At 46.0% G+C, this 19,777-nt stretch overlaps 1 protein-coding gene across 2 annotated transcripts in view; it reads right to left on the bottom strand.

Annotated features, from left to right (window-relative positions):
* Atp10a (ATPase phospholipid transporting 10A (putative)) overlaps positions 1 to 19,373 on the bottom strand; it is a 172,373-nt gene extending 153,000 nt beyond the window's left edge. For both annotated transcript variants that reach the window (XM_052762947.1, XM_052762946.1), the window contains exon 1: positions 18,756 to 19,373. In XM_052762947.1, coding sequence (XP_052618907.1) covers positions 18,756 to 19,219 — 464 coding nt within the window. In that variant the 5' untranslated portion in view covers positions 19,220 to 19,373. The remainder of the gene's footprint in view (positions 1 to 18,755) is intronic.
* Positions 19,374 to 19,777: the final 404 nt, after the last annotated feature.

Below are 19,777 nucleotides of genomic sequence, written 5' to 3' on the forward strand. Positions count from 1 at the left end.
CTCAGACTGTTTTTAATTACCTGAGTCAGTAGATTTTTTTTTTTTTTTTTTTGAGCCACTGTGTGTTGTAGACGACTGAGGTATAGGTCTGGGAGTTTGTCAGTGAAGCGACATTGATTTTTTTTTTTTTTTCCAACAGGAAAAGACCCTAGCAGTGTCTGGTACAATCTCTGACTGCGCCATGGAGAGAAAAGTCCAGAGAAGGATGCGGCCACGCCTTCTGACTTGGCAATAGTTAGAAGTCTCCAAACTGTTCTTCCATGTACTCAGGAGTTTGGAGAACTGGGCTGCAGAACAAATGCTGGGGTCTGGGCTGAAGCCGACCAGAAGGCTTCTGTCCCCCTCCCTCCTGAGTCACTGTGGCTCACTTGGCCAGCTGGCCAGCTTGCTTAATGTGGACAGTCATGGGAGAGGCATGTGGAAGGAGAGCCGGGATACAACGGTCAAGCTCACCTCTCAGCATCAGTGAGACACACAGTTTGCCACCAAGGTCCATCAGGCCATGTGACAAAGACTCTGACCAGGAACCGAAATGTAACTCCTGAATGTGCTGTTCCTGACAGTCATTAGAGGCACACAAACACAAAATGGCTGACAGTAGTGAAATCAGGGCGGGCATGGAGCTCAGCTGCTAGAGCACGTGCAGGGTATGGACCAGGCCCTGGGTTTAGTCCCCTGTACAGCAAGGAGGAAAACCAACAAACAAACAAACAAATAGGAATAACTGGACCTCGTCACACACATCTGTAAACCCGCCCAGGAGGTGGAGAAAAAGAATCAAGAGGCCGCCAGCACAACATGGTGAGACCCTGTTCCAAGCAAACAAAAGTGCAGGGGAGTTCCAGGACAGCCAAGTCGACAGAGCGAGACCTTGTCTCAAAAAAAGACAAAACAAACAAACAAGTGTTATGTTTAAAACCTTACAAATGACTCCATTCAAAATGTGACACTGTGGGATTCCCGCCATCTCATTAACTCCTCTAGTGCTGAATTCCTTTACAGGCTGTGATTTCTCCCTGAGGAATACTGCTCAGGGAAGAAAAGCGGGCTGGGGAGTTTCCCTGTGGGGCTTGGGCACTCAGCTCGCCCTTCCAAAACTGTTCTTACCCCAAGGACTTTCTAGGAAAGCCCTCCAGTTCACACATGCTTCAAGCCTAATACTGAAGTACAAATAAGGCCAGTCTCTGAGCTGCCGGCATCTCCTTACTACAGAAAAGGCTGCAGGTCCCCAGAGTAGGCATGTCTTCTCTGAGGCTTCCCAAAGCATCTTTGTGAGGAAGCTCTCTCCCTGCAAGGCTGGTCCTGATTTATAATCCTTTAGGAAACCAGAGACCTATTTTAGGGTTTTGAATTTTGTAATTGTTCATAGGAAAAAAAATATTATTTTTCAGAGCCAGAAGATGTCTCAGCTGATACAGGCAGCAGCCACTGAGCCTGGCAACCTGAATTCAGTGCCAGAGTCCACAGATTTCACATGATAGAAAGAGGTAGGAGAAAACCAACAGGCAAGCTGTCCTCTCCTCTCTCTCTCTCTCTCTCTCTCTCTCTCTCACACACACACACACACACACACACACACACACACACACACACACGTAAATAAATGTTTAAAAAGACCATCTCAAATTAGTGGGTCAGTAAATTAAAATCACGTCATGTTTTTAAAACAAAAGCAATTAGGCTGAGGCAGACAGACTACTATGAGTTCCAGGCCAGCCTGGACTACATAGTGAGTTCTGAATCCTCCAGGACTATAAAAGTGAGATTGTTAAAAAAAAAAAAAAAAAAAAAAAAGCAAGAACCAACAACAAAAAAAGGTGTATTTACTAAGTTATCCTATGCACAACACCGTTAACTTGTTAATCCAAATAATGCCTTAATTTTATTTTTTTGAAAAGGTTTTGTGTGCCGTCCCCACGGTCATCCTGGGATTGCATGCAGTCCCCAGGGTCATCTTGGCACCGTGTGCTATCCACACTCTGTACTGCACTCATGATAAAGCTACATAAGCTAATGATGATAGCTTCGTCTTGGATGGAAGAACATCTACATCGTGTTGAAGAGTTGAAGACCGGTCACACTGTGGTGTAAAGGTCTTAGTGATAAGGAAATTGCAGTGTCGCTATAATGAGATACACTGGCCTCTTCAAACGCCCAACTACCTGTCAGGTGATCTTCTCTACCCTTTCTCTACCCTTTCCGTGTTCAAGCCCTTATTCCTCACAGTACCTGGAGGGACTTCTATCTGCACTATGATGAGACAGTATCACTCCTCAGGTTTAAATGAGGAGAGTGGCTGTGTTAAGCAGCAGCTGCCCAGCACCTACCTTTGGGTAAGGGTTCTGCTTCATAGAGATTTTAATTATTACTGGTGAACTTAAAAGAAGTAAAATAACTCCTCGTTACCATGAAAAACCAATTTGACCTTTAAAGTATTCCAAAATATATTATCTCCAGTGGAAGAGTGGCCAGAGGATTTTTGGGGGGCAATGTATAAGAACTGTACTTCAGCAAAATGCAAAACAAGTAAACACAGAAGGCTATGGTGTTCTAAAAATGTAGAACTAAAAATAGCATCTGCATTTCTTCCTGTAAGTTATTCCACTCTGCTATATATAGCAAGGAGGTCTTGGACAAATAGACAAATAAGTCTTCTGGGCTCCCCTGTTCCCGAACTCAACAGGAAGAAGCTGGCCACCAAACTGGGAAGGGCAAGAATCTGCAGGTTCTACCATCTCAATCTCCCCTAGCCAAGAAATCCAGATGTGTGAGTAAGCTTTGTCTCCACACGTTCTTCTACAAATACTTTTCAACATCTGCCCGAATGGTCTTTGAGGGTGGGACTGTCACAAGAACAACAAGAGTAGCACATTCAGCAGTCATGGCTAATGAGCCGCAAGTCCCAGGAACTAGGAAGTCACTGTGATTACTAAATACTGGCCACACACCTGATAGTGTTGCCCTTCTAGAACACCTAACCATTCTCATCAGGAAAAGCAGAATCTGCAGAGGTGGTGGTCACCATAATGAATGATGGGATCAAGCTAGGCTATGGGAACTTCAGCCACAAAAGCATTAGAAATAACAGGGCCATCTATTAATCCAGTCATGAAGTAGGAAATATGTAAGATGAGTCTGAAATAAGGACCAAAAGAAATGACTGGGGATTATACCAAAAGAACTCTGAAGTCAACTCAAATGTTTTCTATTGACTCAAGAATATCAGCTACAAAAATACCTATAAGGCGGGGAAGGCGTATAGCTAGGTAGCAGGGTGCTTGCCTACCAGGTACAAAGCCCTGGGCTTAACTTAAAACATAAGTACATAAATAAATCAACAAATGACTGAATGAATAAATATATATTTAACTCACACCAACTATTTTAAATCTATGAATTCTGTTTAAATGAAATAGTTCCAAGAAGAGCGGCTGACTGCATCCTAGAGCAGGCATTGTTGGTGAAGAGTCCAAACTGCTCCAGTGATTACGGAAATCAATGTGGAGTTTTCTGAAAGCTAGAAGTAGGTCTTCCTTATGATTCAGCTATATACTGCCAAGACTCTATATTCTACTATTCTCCTCATCCACCATGTTCATGGCTTCTCTGTTCACAGTAGCCAGGGAATGGAAACAGCCTAGATGTTCATCAACTGATGAATGATAATCAAAGTGTAGTATATAGACACAATTTAATATTATTTAGTTGTTAAGAAAAATGATGTTATGAAATTCAGAGATGAATGGATGGAACTGGAAATAATGATTCTGAATGAGGTACCCCTGATCCAGAAAGACTGATATTGTATGTTCTCTCTCGTATATGTATGCTAGCTTTGAACCTTTGGATATGTGTGTTTAAATTAGGAGTACCCATGGAAGTCAGGAAACCAGTAAGAAATGGTAGGTAGGGAGCTTTAAAGAGAGGGTTGATAGAAGGCAGCTGGCATGGCAATGGGGAATAATAGAGTAGACAGGGTTGAGTAGGATGGAGGATGGGAGGGCAGTGTGGAGGAAAGATGGGGCCAGAAAACTTAACACTGAAGACTTAAAAAACCCAAATGGAAACCTACTAGTATAAGAATCTTCCAAATATATATTTGCATACAGACATACACACACAGAGAGAGAAACACACATTTTAAAAGGGTTTAAAGTGAAGTTACCCTATTATTTGGGGGGTTCACGCTCTGAGACACCATGGGCTAGCAAATAAAAAGCCAAATGTCAGGAATGGGTTACTTCTTTTGGAGTTGATGGTAAGACCCTACTGTGAAAACACCACACATTCAAAGCCATAGAATGTGGAGAAATCAGGCTGGTACTGAACTGGAAGCTTCATGCCTACAGGCTAGCTTTCATAGTGCTAGACAGTATTAGGCTCACTTACCTACCTGTAAGTATAATAATGACCAATCTGGCAAGACATGCTCTCTGGTGCAACAGCGGCATGAATATTATGAAACTGACCAACAACTTTATAATTGGATTTAAGGCCCGCTCCACAAGGCGGAACTTATGCCTGCCACTACTAATGGGACCAAGAATCTGAGGCCAGGCATATCATAGACCTTAAGAGAGAACCTAATGCTATTACTCTGCTAAAGAGACATAGTCTTAAACAGACTGCTAATGACTTGTTATATCAATATATTAGTGCATCTCTCAACAGTCATCAGAGAAACTTCTTGCTTCAAGAGATGGTGATTCACACAGAGGCCCCAAATGGTCAAAATACAGAGAAAAAGAGATTGCAGAGTGCTCAGCAGCAAACGAGACGTATGTACAACATACTGCTCCTCTCAAGGCTCGGTGATCATCTCACTGAGGAGGACAGAATGACTGTAACTGCCAAAGGCAGTGGATGACTATATGGAAATTCTGTTTTCCATTCACACAGGGCAATTATGCATTCTAATTGACAACAGTTGTGGCAGCACACAACAAGATTAAGCCAGACAAAACTCCCAGCATGGAAAGAGGCAAGGAGTCGCACCCTTAGATGAGGAGCTGTTGGCAAGTGATGGCTGTTGGGAGAGGCAGAATCAATTTTCTTCAGGGATCCGTCCCCTGAGAGGCTGCCCAGAGTCTAGCAAACGGCACTACACTGGTAGCAGTAAGTGGATCCTATGGGAGTAATGGTAGGAAATAGGGAAGGAGTTGGAGGAGAGGAAATGGGGTAGGGATTTGATTTAAGCACATTATATGCTTGCATGGAATTCTCATTTAATAAAATAAAACCAAAACATGATGTAAAAAGTGCCTTGTCACCGGGCGGTGGTGGCGCACGCCTTTAATCCCAGCACTTGGGAGGCAGAGACAAGTGGATCTCTGTGAGTTTAAGGCCAGCCTGGGCTACAGAGTGAGTTCCAGGAAAGGCGCAAAGCTACACAGAGAAACCCTGTCTGGGGGGTAAAAAAAGTGCCTTGTCTTGCTTGTTAGGGAGGTCTGGCATTGCTGGAAGGAAGTACTTCACAAGAGGTAAGCTCTGAGTTTATAGTGTAACCCACTTCCAGTTGGCTGTCCTTGCTCATTCTTACAGTTAAAGATGTGATCTCCCAGATTCCAGTTCCTGCCACCATACCTTCTGCTTGCTGCCATGCCTCTACCCTACGCCATGATGGTCTCTCTTTGCTCTGGAACCACAAGCTAAAATAAACATTATCTTAGTTCCGGTGTTTTATCACAGCAACAGAAAAGTGACTAATACATACTAAGAATCTATAAAGAATTTTAAAAAATTAAGTACTAATATCCCTTCCTTCCCCAAATTGTCCATTCAGGAAAGGGCTAGTGAACTGAATAATCATATCTCAAAGAAAGACATACAAAAGATCAATAGATATTTGAAAAGCGCTCCATGTCTTTAGTAAGCAGGGAGATAACACATTAAAGCTGCTGTGAGAGTCGATCTCACCAGGTCAGAATGTCAGCTATCAACAAAAGGGATGACTTCAAATGCTGCCGAGCATGTGGGATAAAAGGAACTTTACATGCTGCTGGGGGGATGTTAACTATGCAGCCATCACGGACACCAACAGGCAGGTCCCACAAAAGGCTGACAAATACAGCTCCTGCACTATCCAGCTACCCACTCTTAGGTGGGTAGTACATGTAGTGATACTGTGTTCCCCAAAATATTGTGCACCCTCATAAACTTATCTGGGATCAGAGAACAGAACAGCCACTAGAAATAGAGGCCAGAAAACGGTGGCCCACACGCCTTTAATCCTAGCATTCCAGAGGCAGAGATCTGCCTGGATATCTGTGAGTTCAAGGCCACACTGGAAACAGCCAGGCATGGTAACAAGAGCCTTTAATCCCAGGAAGTGATGGCAGAAAGCAGAAATGTATATAAGGAGTGAAAAACAGGAACTAGGCAAGTTAAGCTTCAAGACTTTCAAGAAGCAGTTCAGCTGAGATCCATTTGGATAAGGACACAGAGGCTTCCAGTCTGAGGAAACAGGATCAGCAGAGGAATTGGCAAGGTGAGGTGGCTGTGGCTTGTTCTGCTTCTCTGATCTTCCAGCATTCACCCCAATAACTGGCCTTGGGTTTGTTTTTATTAATAAGTATCTTTACAATTCATGTTACATATACATCCAAAGAATCCTAAGTCAGCAGACAGAAACCAGCACATCCATGTTATTGCTGCTCTATTCACAAAAAATAAAACATGGGAGCCTAGATGTTCACCAATAGATGAATGGAGAAAGAAAAGGCGGGAAGTTAAGTATTCTTTAGCTGTAAAGAAGAAGGAAACTGGAATGGTGGAAAGGATAGACCTGCAGGCGAGGGTGATGGGGGAACAAGCGGGTTATGGAATCCATGCAAGGCATGAATGGCAGCGGGGACTATTTGGGGAAAGGAGAGAGACCAGCAAAAGGACGGGGAGGACATGAGGCAGGGAACAAGTAAGGGCAAAGTTTAATCCTATATGTCTCTAAAAGGTCACAAAGGAACCACTATTTTACATTCTAAAACAAAATTTAACAAACCTAAAATTCCTAAGAGAAGACACATCACTTTCAAACTATCGGGGAAAAGGAAATATTATGAACAAGTCTACACAAATAAGAGTTAGGCGCAATGAACAAACCTCCAGAGAGAAATACAAAGTCTGAATGGTCTGAGAAAAGATTGAATTAGCAGTTTTAAAATTCCCATGAAGGCCCAGCGGTGGTGGCATACGCCTTTAATCCCAGCACTCGGGAGGCAGAGGCAGGCTAATCTCTGTGAGTTCGAGGCCAGCCTGGTCTACAGAGCGAGATCCAGGACTGGCACCAAAACTACACAGAGAAACCCTGTCTCGAAAAACCAAAAAAAAAAAAAAAAATCCCCATGAAGAAAAGCCCAAGTGCAGAGGGAGGTGACATCTCCCTAGGATGTCAGGGTTGAAAAGGCCACCAGGCAGAGAAGCAGTGCTGGGGCAGAGGTCCCAGGACACCCACAGCTACTGGAAATTGGAGACTCTAGTGTGTGTCTGGCCTGGGGTTCCAGATGAGCAGCCAGAAGGTGGAAGCCACTGTGCCCAGACCTGTAAGCAAGAACGTCAAATGTGTGGTTATTGATGGCTCAGGATGTGTTTTATTCCTAATGAATCATGCTGAAGAAGACTGAGACATTAGCGCTTTATCCCTGTGGATAAAGAAAATGCTTGGGAATGTCTGTATTGCAAAAGTGTGATCCTCAGAACGGTTCACACCATGAAGCACACACTGTGCAACCACAGTCAGCTTGAAGTCTCAGGTGGACCCTCAGCTGAGAAATTACAGGCAGCCCACCAAGCCTCAGAGCTGTGCAAAGACAGGGTTCTTCCATCATGGACTTCATAAAATGAACTATTCTTTTTTGTTGTTATTGTTTCTGTTTGGTTGGTTGCTTGGTTGGTTCCTTTTGTTTTTTGGAAACAGGGTTTCTCTATGTAGCCTTGGCTATCCTGGAACTCACTCTGTAGACCAGGCTGGCCTTGGACTCAGAGAGATCTGCCTGCCTCTGCCTCCCAAGTGCTGGGATTAAAGGTGTGCACCACCAACACCCAGCTAAAATGAACTATTCTTAATACAGATGGGCAGAGGACTGGACTGTCTAATTGTGTCTTAAACATTTTGGGCACAGGGAGAATGACAGTGTATTAATATACATGGTCATTTGTATGCAAATATTTTTGCAATTTGACCTACAAATCATATTAATTGAATAAATGACAAGCCTGCATGATCTTCTCAACAGAAACAGAAAAATCCAACACCCACCACCCCCATTCCGGTGCCGTACTTGTGTGTATATGTGTGTGTGTGTGTATATGTGTGTGTGAATGTGTGTATGACACAGGTTTTATATATGCTGTTTATCATGTTGCAGAAGTTCCCTTATATTCCCACTATGAATATTGAAAAAGGGCTTTGGGGGCTGGGAGTGTAGCTCAATAGTGGAGCAAAAGCTCTGTGTGCAAAGGGCCTTAAGCTTAATCCTCTGAGTGAATGTGTGTGTTGAGTGTTTGTGTGTGTGTGTGCGTGTGTGTGTGTGTGTGTGTGTGTGTGTGTGTGTGTGTGTGTGTGTGTGTTTGTATAAAAACCACAGCTAGAGTTCTAACTCAGTGGTACAGGACCTGCCTAATACATGTAAGGCCAAATCTGGTGCCCAGCAAACCCAGTAAACCCTGGGTTCAATACTCAGCACCACATGGCGGGGGGGGGGGGGGGGGGGGGGGGGCACCGACTGGACACAGACAGGGAGGGTAGTAAGAAGGAGGAGGAGTAAGATGAGGGTATACAAGAATTCTACACTATTTTTATAACTTGCCTATGAGTCTAAAATTATTTCAATGTAACGTTAATAAACTTTAACAAGCAAATTGATTCTCATTGGAAGAGAACAGAGGGACAACACCAAGCACTTCTCTCTCTCTTTTTTTCTATTTGAGCTGTACAGTTAAAGAAAGTAAGGTCTCCCTGGAAGTGAGAATCACATGACCACCATTTCCACCCTCCAGCAACTCGGGAGGTGCAGGCATGGTCCCACACATCGTCCTGTCACACAGCAACAGGCAAACAGCATGTGTCTCTAAATGAAGTGCAGACACCACCTATGAACGTGGTTTTGGCCAAAGCAAATTTAAACCTGAGCCTGATGGAGCTCTGCGGAAGTGTCCAGAACAACCCTGCCACTTCATAGATGTTATGATAGAAACATGCTAAGTAAACCACAGGTGTCATCAGCAGTGTGCGAGCCACAGGCCCTACAGCACAAACACAAATAGCCCAACGGCTGAAAATAAACCCTGAGGTCAAAACAAGAGAAACGAATGGGGGTGGGGCTATAAGAGAAATCTACATACTGAAAGAGACTTAAAAATGTATCAGCTAATTGCAATCAATAGACTTCATATGGATCAGATTCAAACATACAAATTGAAAAAATGAAACCACTTCTAAGACCTGTGGATATTCCAACACAGACAGGGCAACTTGATAACTTAAATAATAACAATTTTAAAGATGATAATAACAATTTTAAGGATAATGGTATTTGTAGTTTCATTTTTACAGCAGTCAGACTTTTTTTTAAAAAAGCATTTACAGCTGAAATATCATAATGACTGAGAGTTGCTTCAAAATAAGTGGATGGTGTTACATACCTGAGGTCAGAGGATTATGCTTGTGAGACCACACTGCTCTACACAGAAAGACCCCGTCTCTGAAAACTGAGAAGGGTAGGTGGGAACACAGACCAAACTTAGGCCATATCCACAGCAGCTTCAGAGGCCACAGAGGCTTTGGATCCACACCCCTTGTTCCCCTGTTGACACTATTCCCCTGGATAACACTGTAAACAGCTTCGCCACTCCTTAGGAGTCAATTACCATAAAAAAGGTAAGAGAATCCGGGCTTTAAGGAGGCCCATGAAGACAAAGCTACTTCCTCTCTGTCAGAAGAATACAATCCCAGTTCTACCTCAAACCGCCCCCAAACTACACACTATGGTCTCCTTTTTAAAATGTAAATTCAGGCAGGTATGCTTGGGGGTGGGGGGTGGGGACTGTGGCCCAGGGACTCAAAGCTCTGGAGGGGAAGAGGCAGGCTCATCTGGAAAGGAAAAGGCAGGCACACAAAGGCAGAAGAGCAGCAGGAAGGCAAGACACAGGGCATGGCATCACGGGAGGAAAGAAAAAGAATCAGAGGCTTTGGTTAGGAGAGTATGCCTTCTCAATTCTCCTGAAAGAACAAACCATGAAGACGGGGGAGCACAGGTTAGAGGTAACCCTGGATCCCTGGAGCAACAGAGAATAAAGGAACTGGAGCAGAGCGATTCCTAGATAGATAGGGGGATGGATGAATAGACAGACAGACAGACAGACAGACAGATAGATGATAGATAGATAGATAGATAGATAGATAGATAGATAGATAGATAGATAGATAGATAGATAGTAGATAGATAGACACATAGATACATAGATGATGGATGGATGGATGGATGGATGGATGCAGACAGACAGACAGACAGACAGATAGATAGAATTCCAAACTGTTTTCCCAACTGATGATAGGAAGACATCCCAAGTCTATTCTCAGATCCACAAAGGGAGCCCAGAAGAGTCAGCAGACTGAAGACAAAATCAAACACAAGTGTATCTCAGTTGTGGAACAAACCCTTAGAATTTGTGAGACTTGGTTTAATCCCCTGTAACAGGAGAATGAATGTTAATTCAGGTAGGGTGTAGGGATGTCCTAATTCAGGTAGGTTATGAGGAAGACATGGGGCCCCAGCACCAGGGTTCCCTGTGCAGTGACGCCCATCTACTATACAGTCTGCCCCAGGTTGGCCTATCGATATTGGTTGCCCACAGCTGAAGGGATGAGAACACTGTCTCCAGAGTGTCAGGTTGATTTCAAAAGGCAGCTGAAGAGGATGGAAGTACAAAAGAAAGAGAGGCTTGGTCTGACCTTAGATAGGACCATGTTTATTCACAATGTGGGAACATCTTTTCACCCCCATGTGCAGACAGTCAAAATGCCTATGGAAAAGATGGAAGGTGGTCCCTTATCAAGGGAAGCTGGGCAATGTAGTCCTTAAGCAGGAAATTATCGTTCCTAACTCTGGGAGGATAGATGAGCTAGGAGAGAGACCAATTTTTATTCCCATTATATAGTATTCTGTTATCTCCCATCGTTTAGTATTCCGTATACATTGTCAAAGTCAAGTCTGAAACAACGAAGTCAAAACAAATTTAAAGTAAATTTAAAGTTTGTTTAGTGTAAAATAATATTCAAAATCATATCTATTTTAAAAAGTCTTTATAAAAGATTAAATACTTGAGTAAAGTGAGTTAAATTTACAATGCACTTGCATGGCAGAAAACTCTCGGGTGGGTTCATGCAGTTCTCTTGTATGCAGCACAAGTTATCTTAGAAGGAGCCCCATCCCACCAGAGTACATTGCTTGATAGCCTCATTACAGGACAAGGATGCATGGGAAATAAGACCTGCCAGAAGTCTGCTGCTTCTGCCTCTGGCTGCATAGGCCTGACCAGCTCTAGTTTTGTAGATCTGACAAGCTCCGGCCATGTAGGCCAAGCCAGGAAAAAAATAAAAAACAAAACCTCCTCCTTATCTAAAGATGAATTACTCATGTCTCATATGACAGATGGATGGATTCTCTTGTCCAATGAAGGACCTTAGAATCTACACCCACATCCTAAATTCTCAAACTACAGACAGGCAAATAGCAATTACTCCGCCCTCAGTGTCTCCCAAACTGACATATGAGGATGCTGTGAACAGGGGTCGTGCCTAAGCCACCACCTGACCGGTATGGGACCTGCGTGACAGTTCAACCAACTTGTAATGCCATTTACCCTGGCGTTCGATTCTTCCTGTTAGCTGAGGCTAATTTCAGGGACTACACCCTAACCATCCATGTTCCCTCATTAAAGGAGGATGCCAGATACTTGGTCATCACACTCACAGCTCTGGAAAGGTTTTCAGAGTATCCAAGTAGTGTCTTTGAGAGTTGGTTTTATCTGTAGAGTAATAAATGATTCAAGGAGTGCACAGGCTTTGGCAGTGATGCTTGTAGATGTTTTCTAAAAAAAATTCCAAAAGCCAATACTTGTTAAAGCTCCTTTAATTTTGTTATTTTTGCTTTACAAATTATGTCTCTTTTGCAATAGAATGAAGTTAAGAAATATGCTTACTGCTGTCAGTAAGTGGTGACCTAAGGGTCACATGGACACATGAACAAAAGAGTTGGCTTTGGCCTTCCCTGTTAATTCAGTCTACAGTGTAAATTATTTATTACTGATTTGACATGACTGACTGCTCTCATCTGTCATCTGTTGGCTGAGTGTATGGAATGGGAATGTAGAGATTTTTAAAAGATTCTGTTAGTAGGGTTAATTTTAGAAAACACTGTAAAATAAATCATTTACTTTTGACATGGCAGTTATTGACTTAGGTAGAAACTTAGGGTATTCTAGAAAAGAGACTTGAGGAAGAAAGGTAGTCACTATCTCTGGGAGAATACTTTTAAACTGGACATTGACAATCATTTCTTTTGGGGGAATATAACTTAGAACGAAATTGTCTCTTTACATAGCCTGACACATAAACTATATTTACTATATAGCTTTGGGATATAGGTATAACAATTTGATGTTAGTATTATATGTACTGTCATGTTTTCAAATACTAGATATGGTCATTTAAGGTAACAGTCCCAAATTTAAAAAAAAAAATTAGCTTATCAAATTGTTTCTGGTTTTGTTCACTAAATAATAGCTGGTATTGTTACTATTTGATAATATTTAAAGCAAATATACAAAGTTCATCATATGTGAAAGCAAGGACTACAACTTAGACACTTTCTGTTCAGATTCACTCCTTGGATGCTGACTTTAGCTGACTTCTTTTACAAAGATTCCAGGTGCTTGTTCCTTACACAGGAGTCTGGTGTAAACAAACAGCTAAGGACAGTTACCTTATCCTTCTACAGAGCTCTGGTCCAGGTGGTCCATGTACAACTGAATTAACTTATGTTAATTTTGAAGTACATGTTTTCCTCGTATTCTCCTGGAAGATGTACAGTGATTACCTCCTGACTTACGTTCTGTATCTACAACTGTTGAGTCTTATCATTACCCCTGGGGTGGCTCCCCTCCTCCTCACCGCTGCCCCCTGCCCCCCTCCTTATCGCTGCTCCCCACCTCACCGCTGCTCCCCTCCTCACCGCTGCTCCCCTCCTCACCGCTGCTCCCCACCTTACCGCTGCTCCCCTCCTCACCGCTGCTCCTCTCCTTCTTACTGCTGCCCCCCTCCTCACCGCTGCTCCCCTCCTCACCGCTGCTCCCTTCATTGCCCTTCTGTCAGCCTTGAAGCAGTTCCCAAGAGATCGATGCCCTCAAGGCCCTAAAAGCAATTTGAATGATGTCTAAAAGGGGCCTAGTGAGGTATGGTCCATCCAAGTCATCCCTCTTCTTGCCACTATGGACATTGCTGCTGAAGCAGCTGGACCAAAACTTCCTTTGCATCAGTTGGCCTCTCTGTCTCACCAGCTCCGACCATCTTAACATCCTTCTGCACCAGCTCGACTTGGTGACTGCTGCCTTCAGCGCTCCAAAATTAAAAAGGACTAGATCCGACTGCTGCCAAGAATGGGATCTATGCCCTCCTCGAACAATGCTGCTGCCAGGCCAACAAATCTTAACTGGTTTGAAATGGGGCCTAGAGACACAGACCAAAAAAAATTCCTCTGGTTCCCTCCTACACTGGCTCCTCCCCCTAGGTTTTCTTCCTTCTTATCCTCATACCTAGTTTTTACCCTGCCTTTTAAATATTTTACTTACTGAACTATATAGGGTGACTATACCAAACAAAATGTTTCATGTTAGCTCTCCCAGTAGCTCTCACCCTACAGCAACTCCATTTATTCCTGATACATCTGCAGAAAGACCTTTCAGATGCTGTGGAGAAACTCTGCCTAAAAGAGACCTTCATCCCTATTACCCTGGGCCAGATACAATTCTTTATATTAGTCCTCTGTTTAGTCCTGGTCCCTTCCCTGGTGCTCTAGAGCTCCCTGCTACTTCTGTTAGCTAACTTCGGTGCAACGATCCTGGCCATGGGACGAGTCACCGTTACCCTGAATCAACTCTATGCCCACTTTCTCCCACCTCTGTTCCTCCCTATCCCTCCTTCCTGGGGAATCTGTTTTACTCTGTAAGCAAATCATCCGCCTATAGCCCTCTAATAATTATTTCCCAAGTCTCATCAGGAATGCAGGACCGCAATCACCTGATCTATTACAGCTGATCAAGCTAAGACTCTCCCACAACAACATGACCAGAGGGCACCCTCTTAATAGACCCAGAACTACTCACTCCAACAAAGACCCTCCTCATCAGAAAACAGCTATAACACCCCTGTCCTGCATTTTTTATATCCTCTCATAGGAATGATCATTTCCTGCTGAAGGACTACACTTCCCAGCTTCCCTTTCAGACTACAGAAGTTATTTCTGCCCCATAAGAAAGAGGCACCTCCCATCTTCCCCTGTAGGCACTTTGGCCATCTGCACACATGGGTGACAAGATGCCCCATTCTCTGTGAATAAGCATGGTCCTACCTAAGGTCAGACAAAGCCTCTCTCTCTTTCTGACTGTGGTCTCTCTCTTCATCTGCCCCTTTTTAATAAACTAACACTGAGCACCTTCCAGACAATAGTGAAAGGGTACGTCCTTCTGCGGCTTACCACATCTCACTTCGACACACCCAGGCCCCCCATACCGGCAGATTCTACACCCAAGGCCTCAACCAACACTGAACTAAAAGTAAAGTATGTCTGTGTATCCCTTTCTTGTCCTTGTTGCCTAAACAATACAAAAGAACAGTATTTCCAATAATAGGTATCAAATCACCTGGAGTTGATTTAAAGTACCCAGGAGAACGTGTGAGGGTTTGGGGCAAATGACTCCTCACTTCACATAAGGGACTGCTTCATGCCTGGTTACTGGTACCCACATAACCCCCACTGTACACTTCCTACTGTAGGTTACCATCAGCTGTACAGTGCTGGGACCCTTGTCCTGGACTCCTACCAGAACACACTCTTAACGATGGTGCTATCCAGCTCAGGACTCTCAACCCCTGGCCTAGAGACAGATATTTCTCCAGCTACTGAGTGTGGCTCAGGGGAGCTTCCTAAATAGAGTCTGCAGTCCACTGGAGGATAAAAGGTATTCGGATCATAGGCAGATAATGGCTGCTTCAAATGCTTTGCCTGGGAAGCTGCACTCACGACAAGCGCCACAGAGGATCCTCAGAGCACAGAACTCAAGAGCCTGTGACTGGGAAGCAAACCCCAAAAAGGCCATATAAAGAGTCACATGTCATTAATTCATCTTTGAGGACAGGGTCCCTCATGCTTTGAACTCAGCTACTTGGTGACTTGAGGCCAGAAGTCATGGCCAGTCTAGGCACCAGACTGAGACTGTCCATCTCAAACAAACAAACAAACAAGCAAAGCTACTCTGATTGAATAAATACCTCCCTTTGTGCTGTAACTGAAGCAACGGCACCTGGAATAGGCACAAGACAGGCCAGACTGCCACATTTCACAGTAACCTGTGATTTTCTATGCTCACAAAGGCTCTAGCCAGACTGACCTGACAGGTCACTTCCTGGCCTCTCCCAGTGCAGTGACCCACGAGCCAAAGCCCATGTCCATCCTCACCCCATATGCCTTATAACTCATTCCTGACCTCTCTATGTCCTGGCCAGCATATGTACCCCATCTCCACCATGCCTGACCTGCAGTACCCACCCTCACTGCACCTCTCTGGTCACATCCCTTTGGTCCTTACATGGCAACCCTAAACTCTGTGTGTGTGTGTGTGTGTGTGTGTGTGTGTGTGTGTGTGTGTGTGTGTGTGTGTGTGTGTGTTTTGAGACAGGATTCCTTTGTGTAGCCTTAGCTGTCCTAGAACCAGCCTTGTAGACCAGGCTGGCCTTGAACTCAACAGCAATCTGCCTGCCTCTGCCTCCTGAGTGCTGAGCAACCCCAAACTCTTATCTGCCTTCTCTAAGAGGTGTCTCCTGGCAACCACTCTATAAACCAGGGCCAGGAGCCCAGCCTTGGGCCTTTCTTGGGGGCTTAACAGCAGCCCTGGATGGAACCCAGCTTCAGCCTCCTTTCACCCCAAGGGCCTGATAACACCAATCCCAGGCTTCTGAGAATGGAAGAATTTGACCTGTCTTCCCATAACAAGGTAGCAAGTGAGGCATAAGGTTAACTGCCCTCCTCATAGTTGGGAATTGATTAAAAAAAAAAAAAAAAAAAAAAAAACAAAAAAAAACGCTGGCAATGGCTGCACTGGGATGATGACAAGGTCAGAGAGGGAGGTGAGAGATGGGGTGAGACCCCCACACACAACCATCATCTTTCTCAAACCCACTAACTACCCAGAGGCCTTCCCTGTGGAAGGGTTATTCATTCCAAGGGAAACTATTCAAGAATTTAACTTAGAGAGACAGGGAGTACTGGGAACATCATAGGCCTCTCTGGAGGCTATACTAGACACTCAGGAACAAACTGGAACCCTAAAACGAAGGTGGATGTGTTTCGCAGTGTCAAATCCCTGCCTCAGTTTTTTTCCCCCCGTCCATCAGACAGGGCTGCTTTCGAGGTCCAAATGACAAATGGGCAGCACTTTGTCAACTAAAGATAAACTACTTCCTAAAGCTTAAGTTCTAAAAAGGAAGCTACTGGCATGATAAAGGCTGGGTGGAAGTGGGAAGTCCATGTTCACAGACTCAGAGACTTGCTAGAGCCCCAACTCATATGCGCAGAGGACAGACACATGGTTGCCTGGCGCTGGAGACACTGAGGGCTTTTGTATAAAGGATTCCACACTCCCTTGCTAAAGCTTCTGGTGAGCAGGACTCAGGAAATTCCACAGCCCTTGCCACCCACGAAACCATGTCTGGTAACTGGCCAACGAGCACCTCTCCAGGGGTGTTACTCAAATGTGGGCCATCATGTAAGAGTCACCTTTTTGCTATTTCACACTCATTCCTGGGCCTCTTCCCAGACCTGCTGAGTCTAACACATTTGATATCTGATACTTTAACAAACTCCCCAGTGGTTCTTATAAAGAGTTTGAGAAGCACAAGCATAGAAATATGAGAAACCTGTTTGCACCCAGCACCACTCTGCAGTAGCTGCAAGTTACTTAACTTCTCTGAACGGCAACCACTGCCCAGGCAGTCAAAAGATTCAAGTCAGCCTAGGAAACACAGCAAGAACCTTATCAAAACCAAAAATCAAAACTCAAGTGTAAAGAAAAAGATTCCCTGTCTTCTTCTCCCCCCCCTCTCCACCGGGTTTCTCTGCGTAGCTTTGCACCTTTCCTGGAAGTCGCTTTGGAGACCAGGCTGGTCTTGAACTCACAGAGATCCGCCTGCCTCTGCCTCCCTAGTGCTGGGATTAAAGGCGTGCGCCACCACTGCCCAGCTGATTCTCTGTCTTCTAAGTTATCCCAAAAGACAGGTTCAACAATATCACCCATATGTGTGGGGCACAATTTGCTACTGAAAGGCAGGGGCTTCTTTGGGTGCCTTCAGGCATGGTAGAAGCAGAGCATAGAGAATGTCAACCAACTAGGAGGTCATGTCCAACAAGGTGACCCAGAGGAAAATGATGAACTAAGCTTTAGAAGGAGGCTATGACCTCACGTTCCTCAGGGTTGCCCAGCTGCTGAGCAGAATGATCCAAGAAGATCTAACTCTATGTGGACTTCCAGGTGGGGGATAAAGGGTGAAGGATCACCAGGAAACCCTGGCTTCCATCCCAGCCTTAGGGTTCTGAGAGCAGAAAAGTGGGAGACTTCCGTTGGAAGGTAACTCTCTGTCACCAGCCTGGAAGCATCTCAGTTCCCCAAGGCCTCTTTTCATCTGGAAACAAAATTCTTATTAAGATCACTGGCCACAGCCTGGTGGTGGTGGCACATGCTTTTAATCCCAGCCCTGAGGAGGCAGAGGCATGGGGCTCTCTGAGTTAGAGGCCAGCCTGGTCTACAGAGTTCCAGGGAAAGAAGACTGACCAATGTGGTGGCTCAATGGCTGTTAAGCCCAGCACTGAGGTAGGAAGATCATCACCAGTTCAGTAAAAGGCGAAGCTACATGGAGACCTATCTCAGAAACACTGGGGAAAAGGAGAGGTGGTAGACAAGAAAGGAAAAGAGAGAGGAGGGAGGGGAGCCGGAGGGGCAATTTCAGGGAGCCGGGAGACTAAGTACCCAGTTTGTGGCCGGATCACAGTTCACATAAGTGGATGGACTGTTGTTTGTGCCCTTGCCCTTCAGTCTGCTCTGTGCCGGGTGTATCAGAACTTTTCTTCCCAAGACAACTCTTATCTAAGACCGAGCTATTATTCCTGTGTGTTAAATGCCATGGTGGCCAGAACTTCAGACGATCACGTCTAGGCATAAAGTAGGAACACTTGGGGATGAGGCTGCCCAGGTACTGCCAGACGCCAACCATGGGTTTGTTCTGGCTTAGAAACTAAGTTGGAGTGCCAGTTTGGGACAGGGCCCACCACGTGGCCCCCTGCATCTAGGGCGCTGAGGCACCTTTTGAGATTGAAGGACTTCACAGGGCTCCCTGGCTGCTCCTTGGGGCCACCCTGGCCTCGTGCACATTACACACAGCACCAATTGCCCCGGAGGCGCTTGACCCCAAGCGGACCGGTGAGGCTCACCTGCTGAAGACAAGGCAGCCCAGGTGGTTGATTTCGTGGTCCGAGCGGTGGCGGCTATAGTCCTCCCACAGGTCCTTGATGGCTGTGACCGCCAGGATGAAGAGAACAGGCGCCAGTGCCAGGCCCGGCTGGAAGGCGTTCACCGCTGGCACAAAGTTGAGCAGAGCGATGAAGACGAAGTACACGTTGGCCAGGCGGTGGAACTGCTCGAAGAGGTTCTTGGGCAAGAAGGACAGCAGCGTGTACTTGGTGGTCTTGAGGCGGTTGTCGGCCAGGTGCTGGGTGCAGCCGCGTATTAGCAGCCGCCCCCCCTTGGGGGCTCCAGTCGCCGGGTCCTCTGTGCCCAGGGGCGGCAGCAAGTTGGAGCGCACCGTGCGCGTCCTGTCCTCCCAGCGCCTTCGTCGAGAACGCCGCCGCCGTCTCGGGGGTGCGTGCTCCTCGGCCGCCGCGGGCTCCCGCTCCATGGCCGCGTGTCGCCGCGCCCGGCTCCTCTGCCGCTCGCGCCAGCCTCCTAGGTGATCATCGCCCGCCGCCCGGGCGCGGCGGCGCGGGCTCCCCTCCTGCGGGACGCACAGAGACCACGGTCAGCGTGCCGCGCCCCGCCCAGCCCGCGCGCCCCGCCCAGCCCGCGCGCCCCGTCCAGGCTTCGAGGTCTGCAGTCCCAGCCGGGCGGGAGGGAGCGGGCGGGCCCGGCACTCTGGCCCCCGCAGTCCCCTCCCGCCACCCGGGCGGCCTGGGGCGGTTTCCGCCGAGGTGGCTCCTGCGCCCCGCCCTAGCTCAGCGCCCAGATTCAGATTGGGCGGATAGCGGGAAACAAAAAGAGCCCGCGCTGGAAACTTTAGAAAGCTTTACTTTCGTTTCCCTTGAAGCATCAGTTCACTCCCAGAGGTTTTGCTAACGCACTCTGAGGCTGAGAGGAGAGGGAGACTTCTGGATTGAGAGACACGATGCCCCATCCCCTCCTCGCGCGCTCTGCCTTGGAGCAGGGAGACTTGATTCTGGACCAGGAAATTGTGTCTGGA

This window comes from Peromyscus californicus, unplaced genomic scaffold, assembly GCF_007827085.1.
Source record: "Peromyscus californicus insignis strain IS unplaced genomic scaffold, ASM782708v3 Scaffold_4__1_contigs__length_199733344, whole genome shotgun sequence".
NCBI lineage: Eukaryota > Metazoa > Chordata > Mammalia > Rodentia > Cricetidae > Peromyscus > Peromyscus californicus.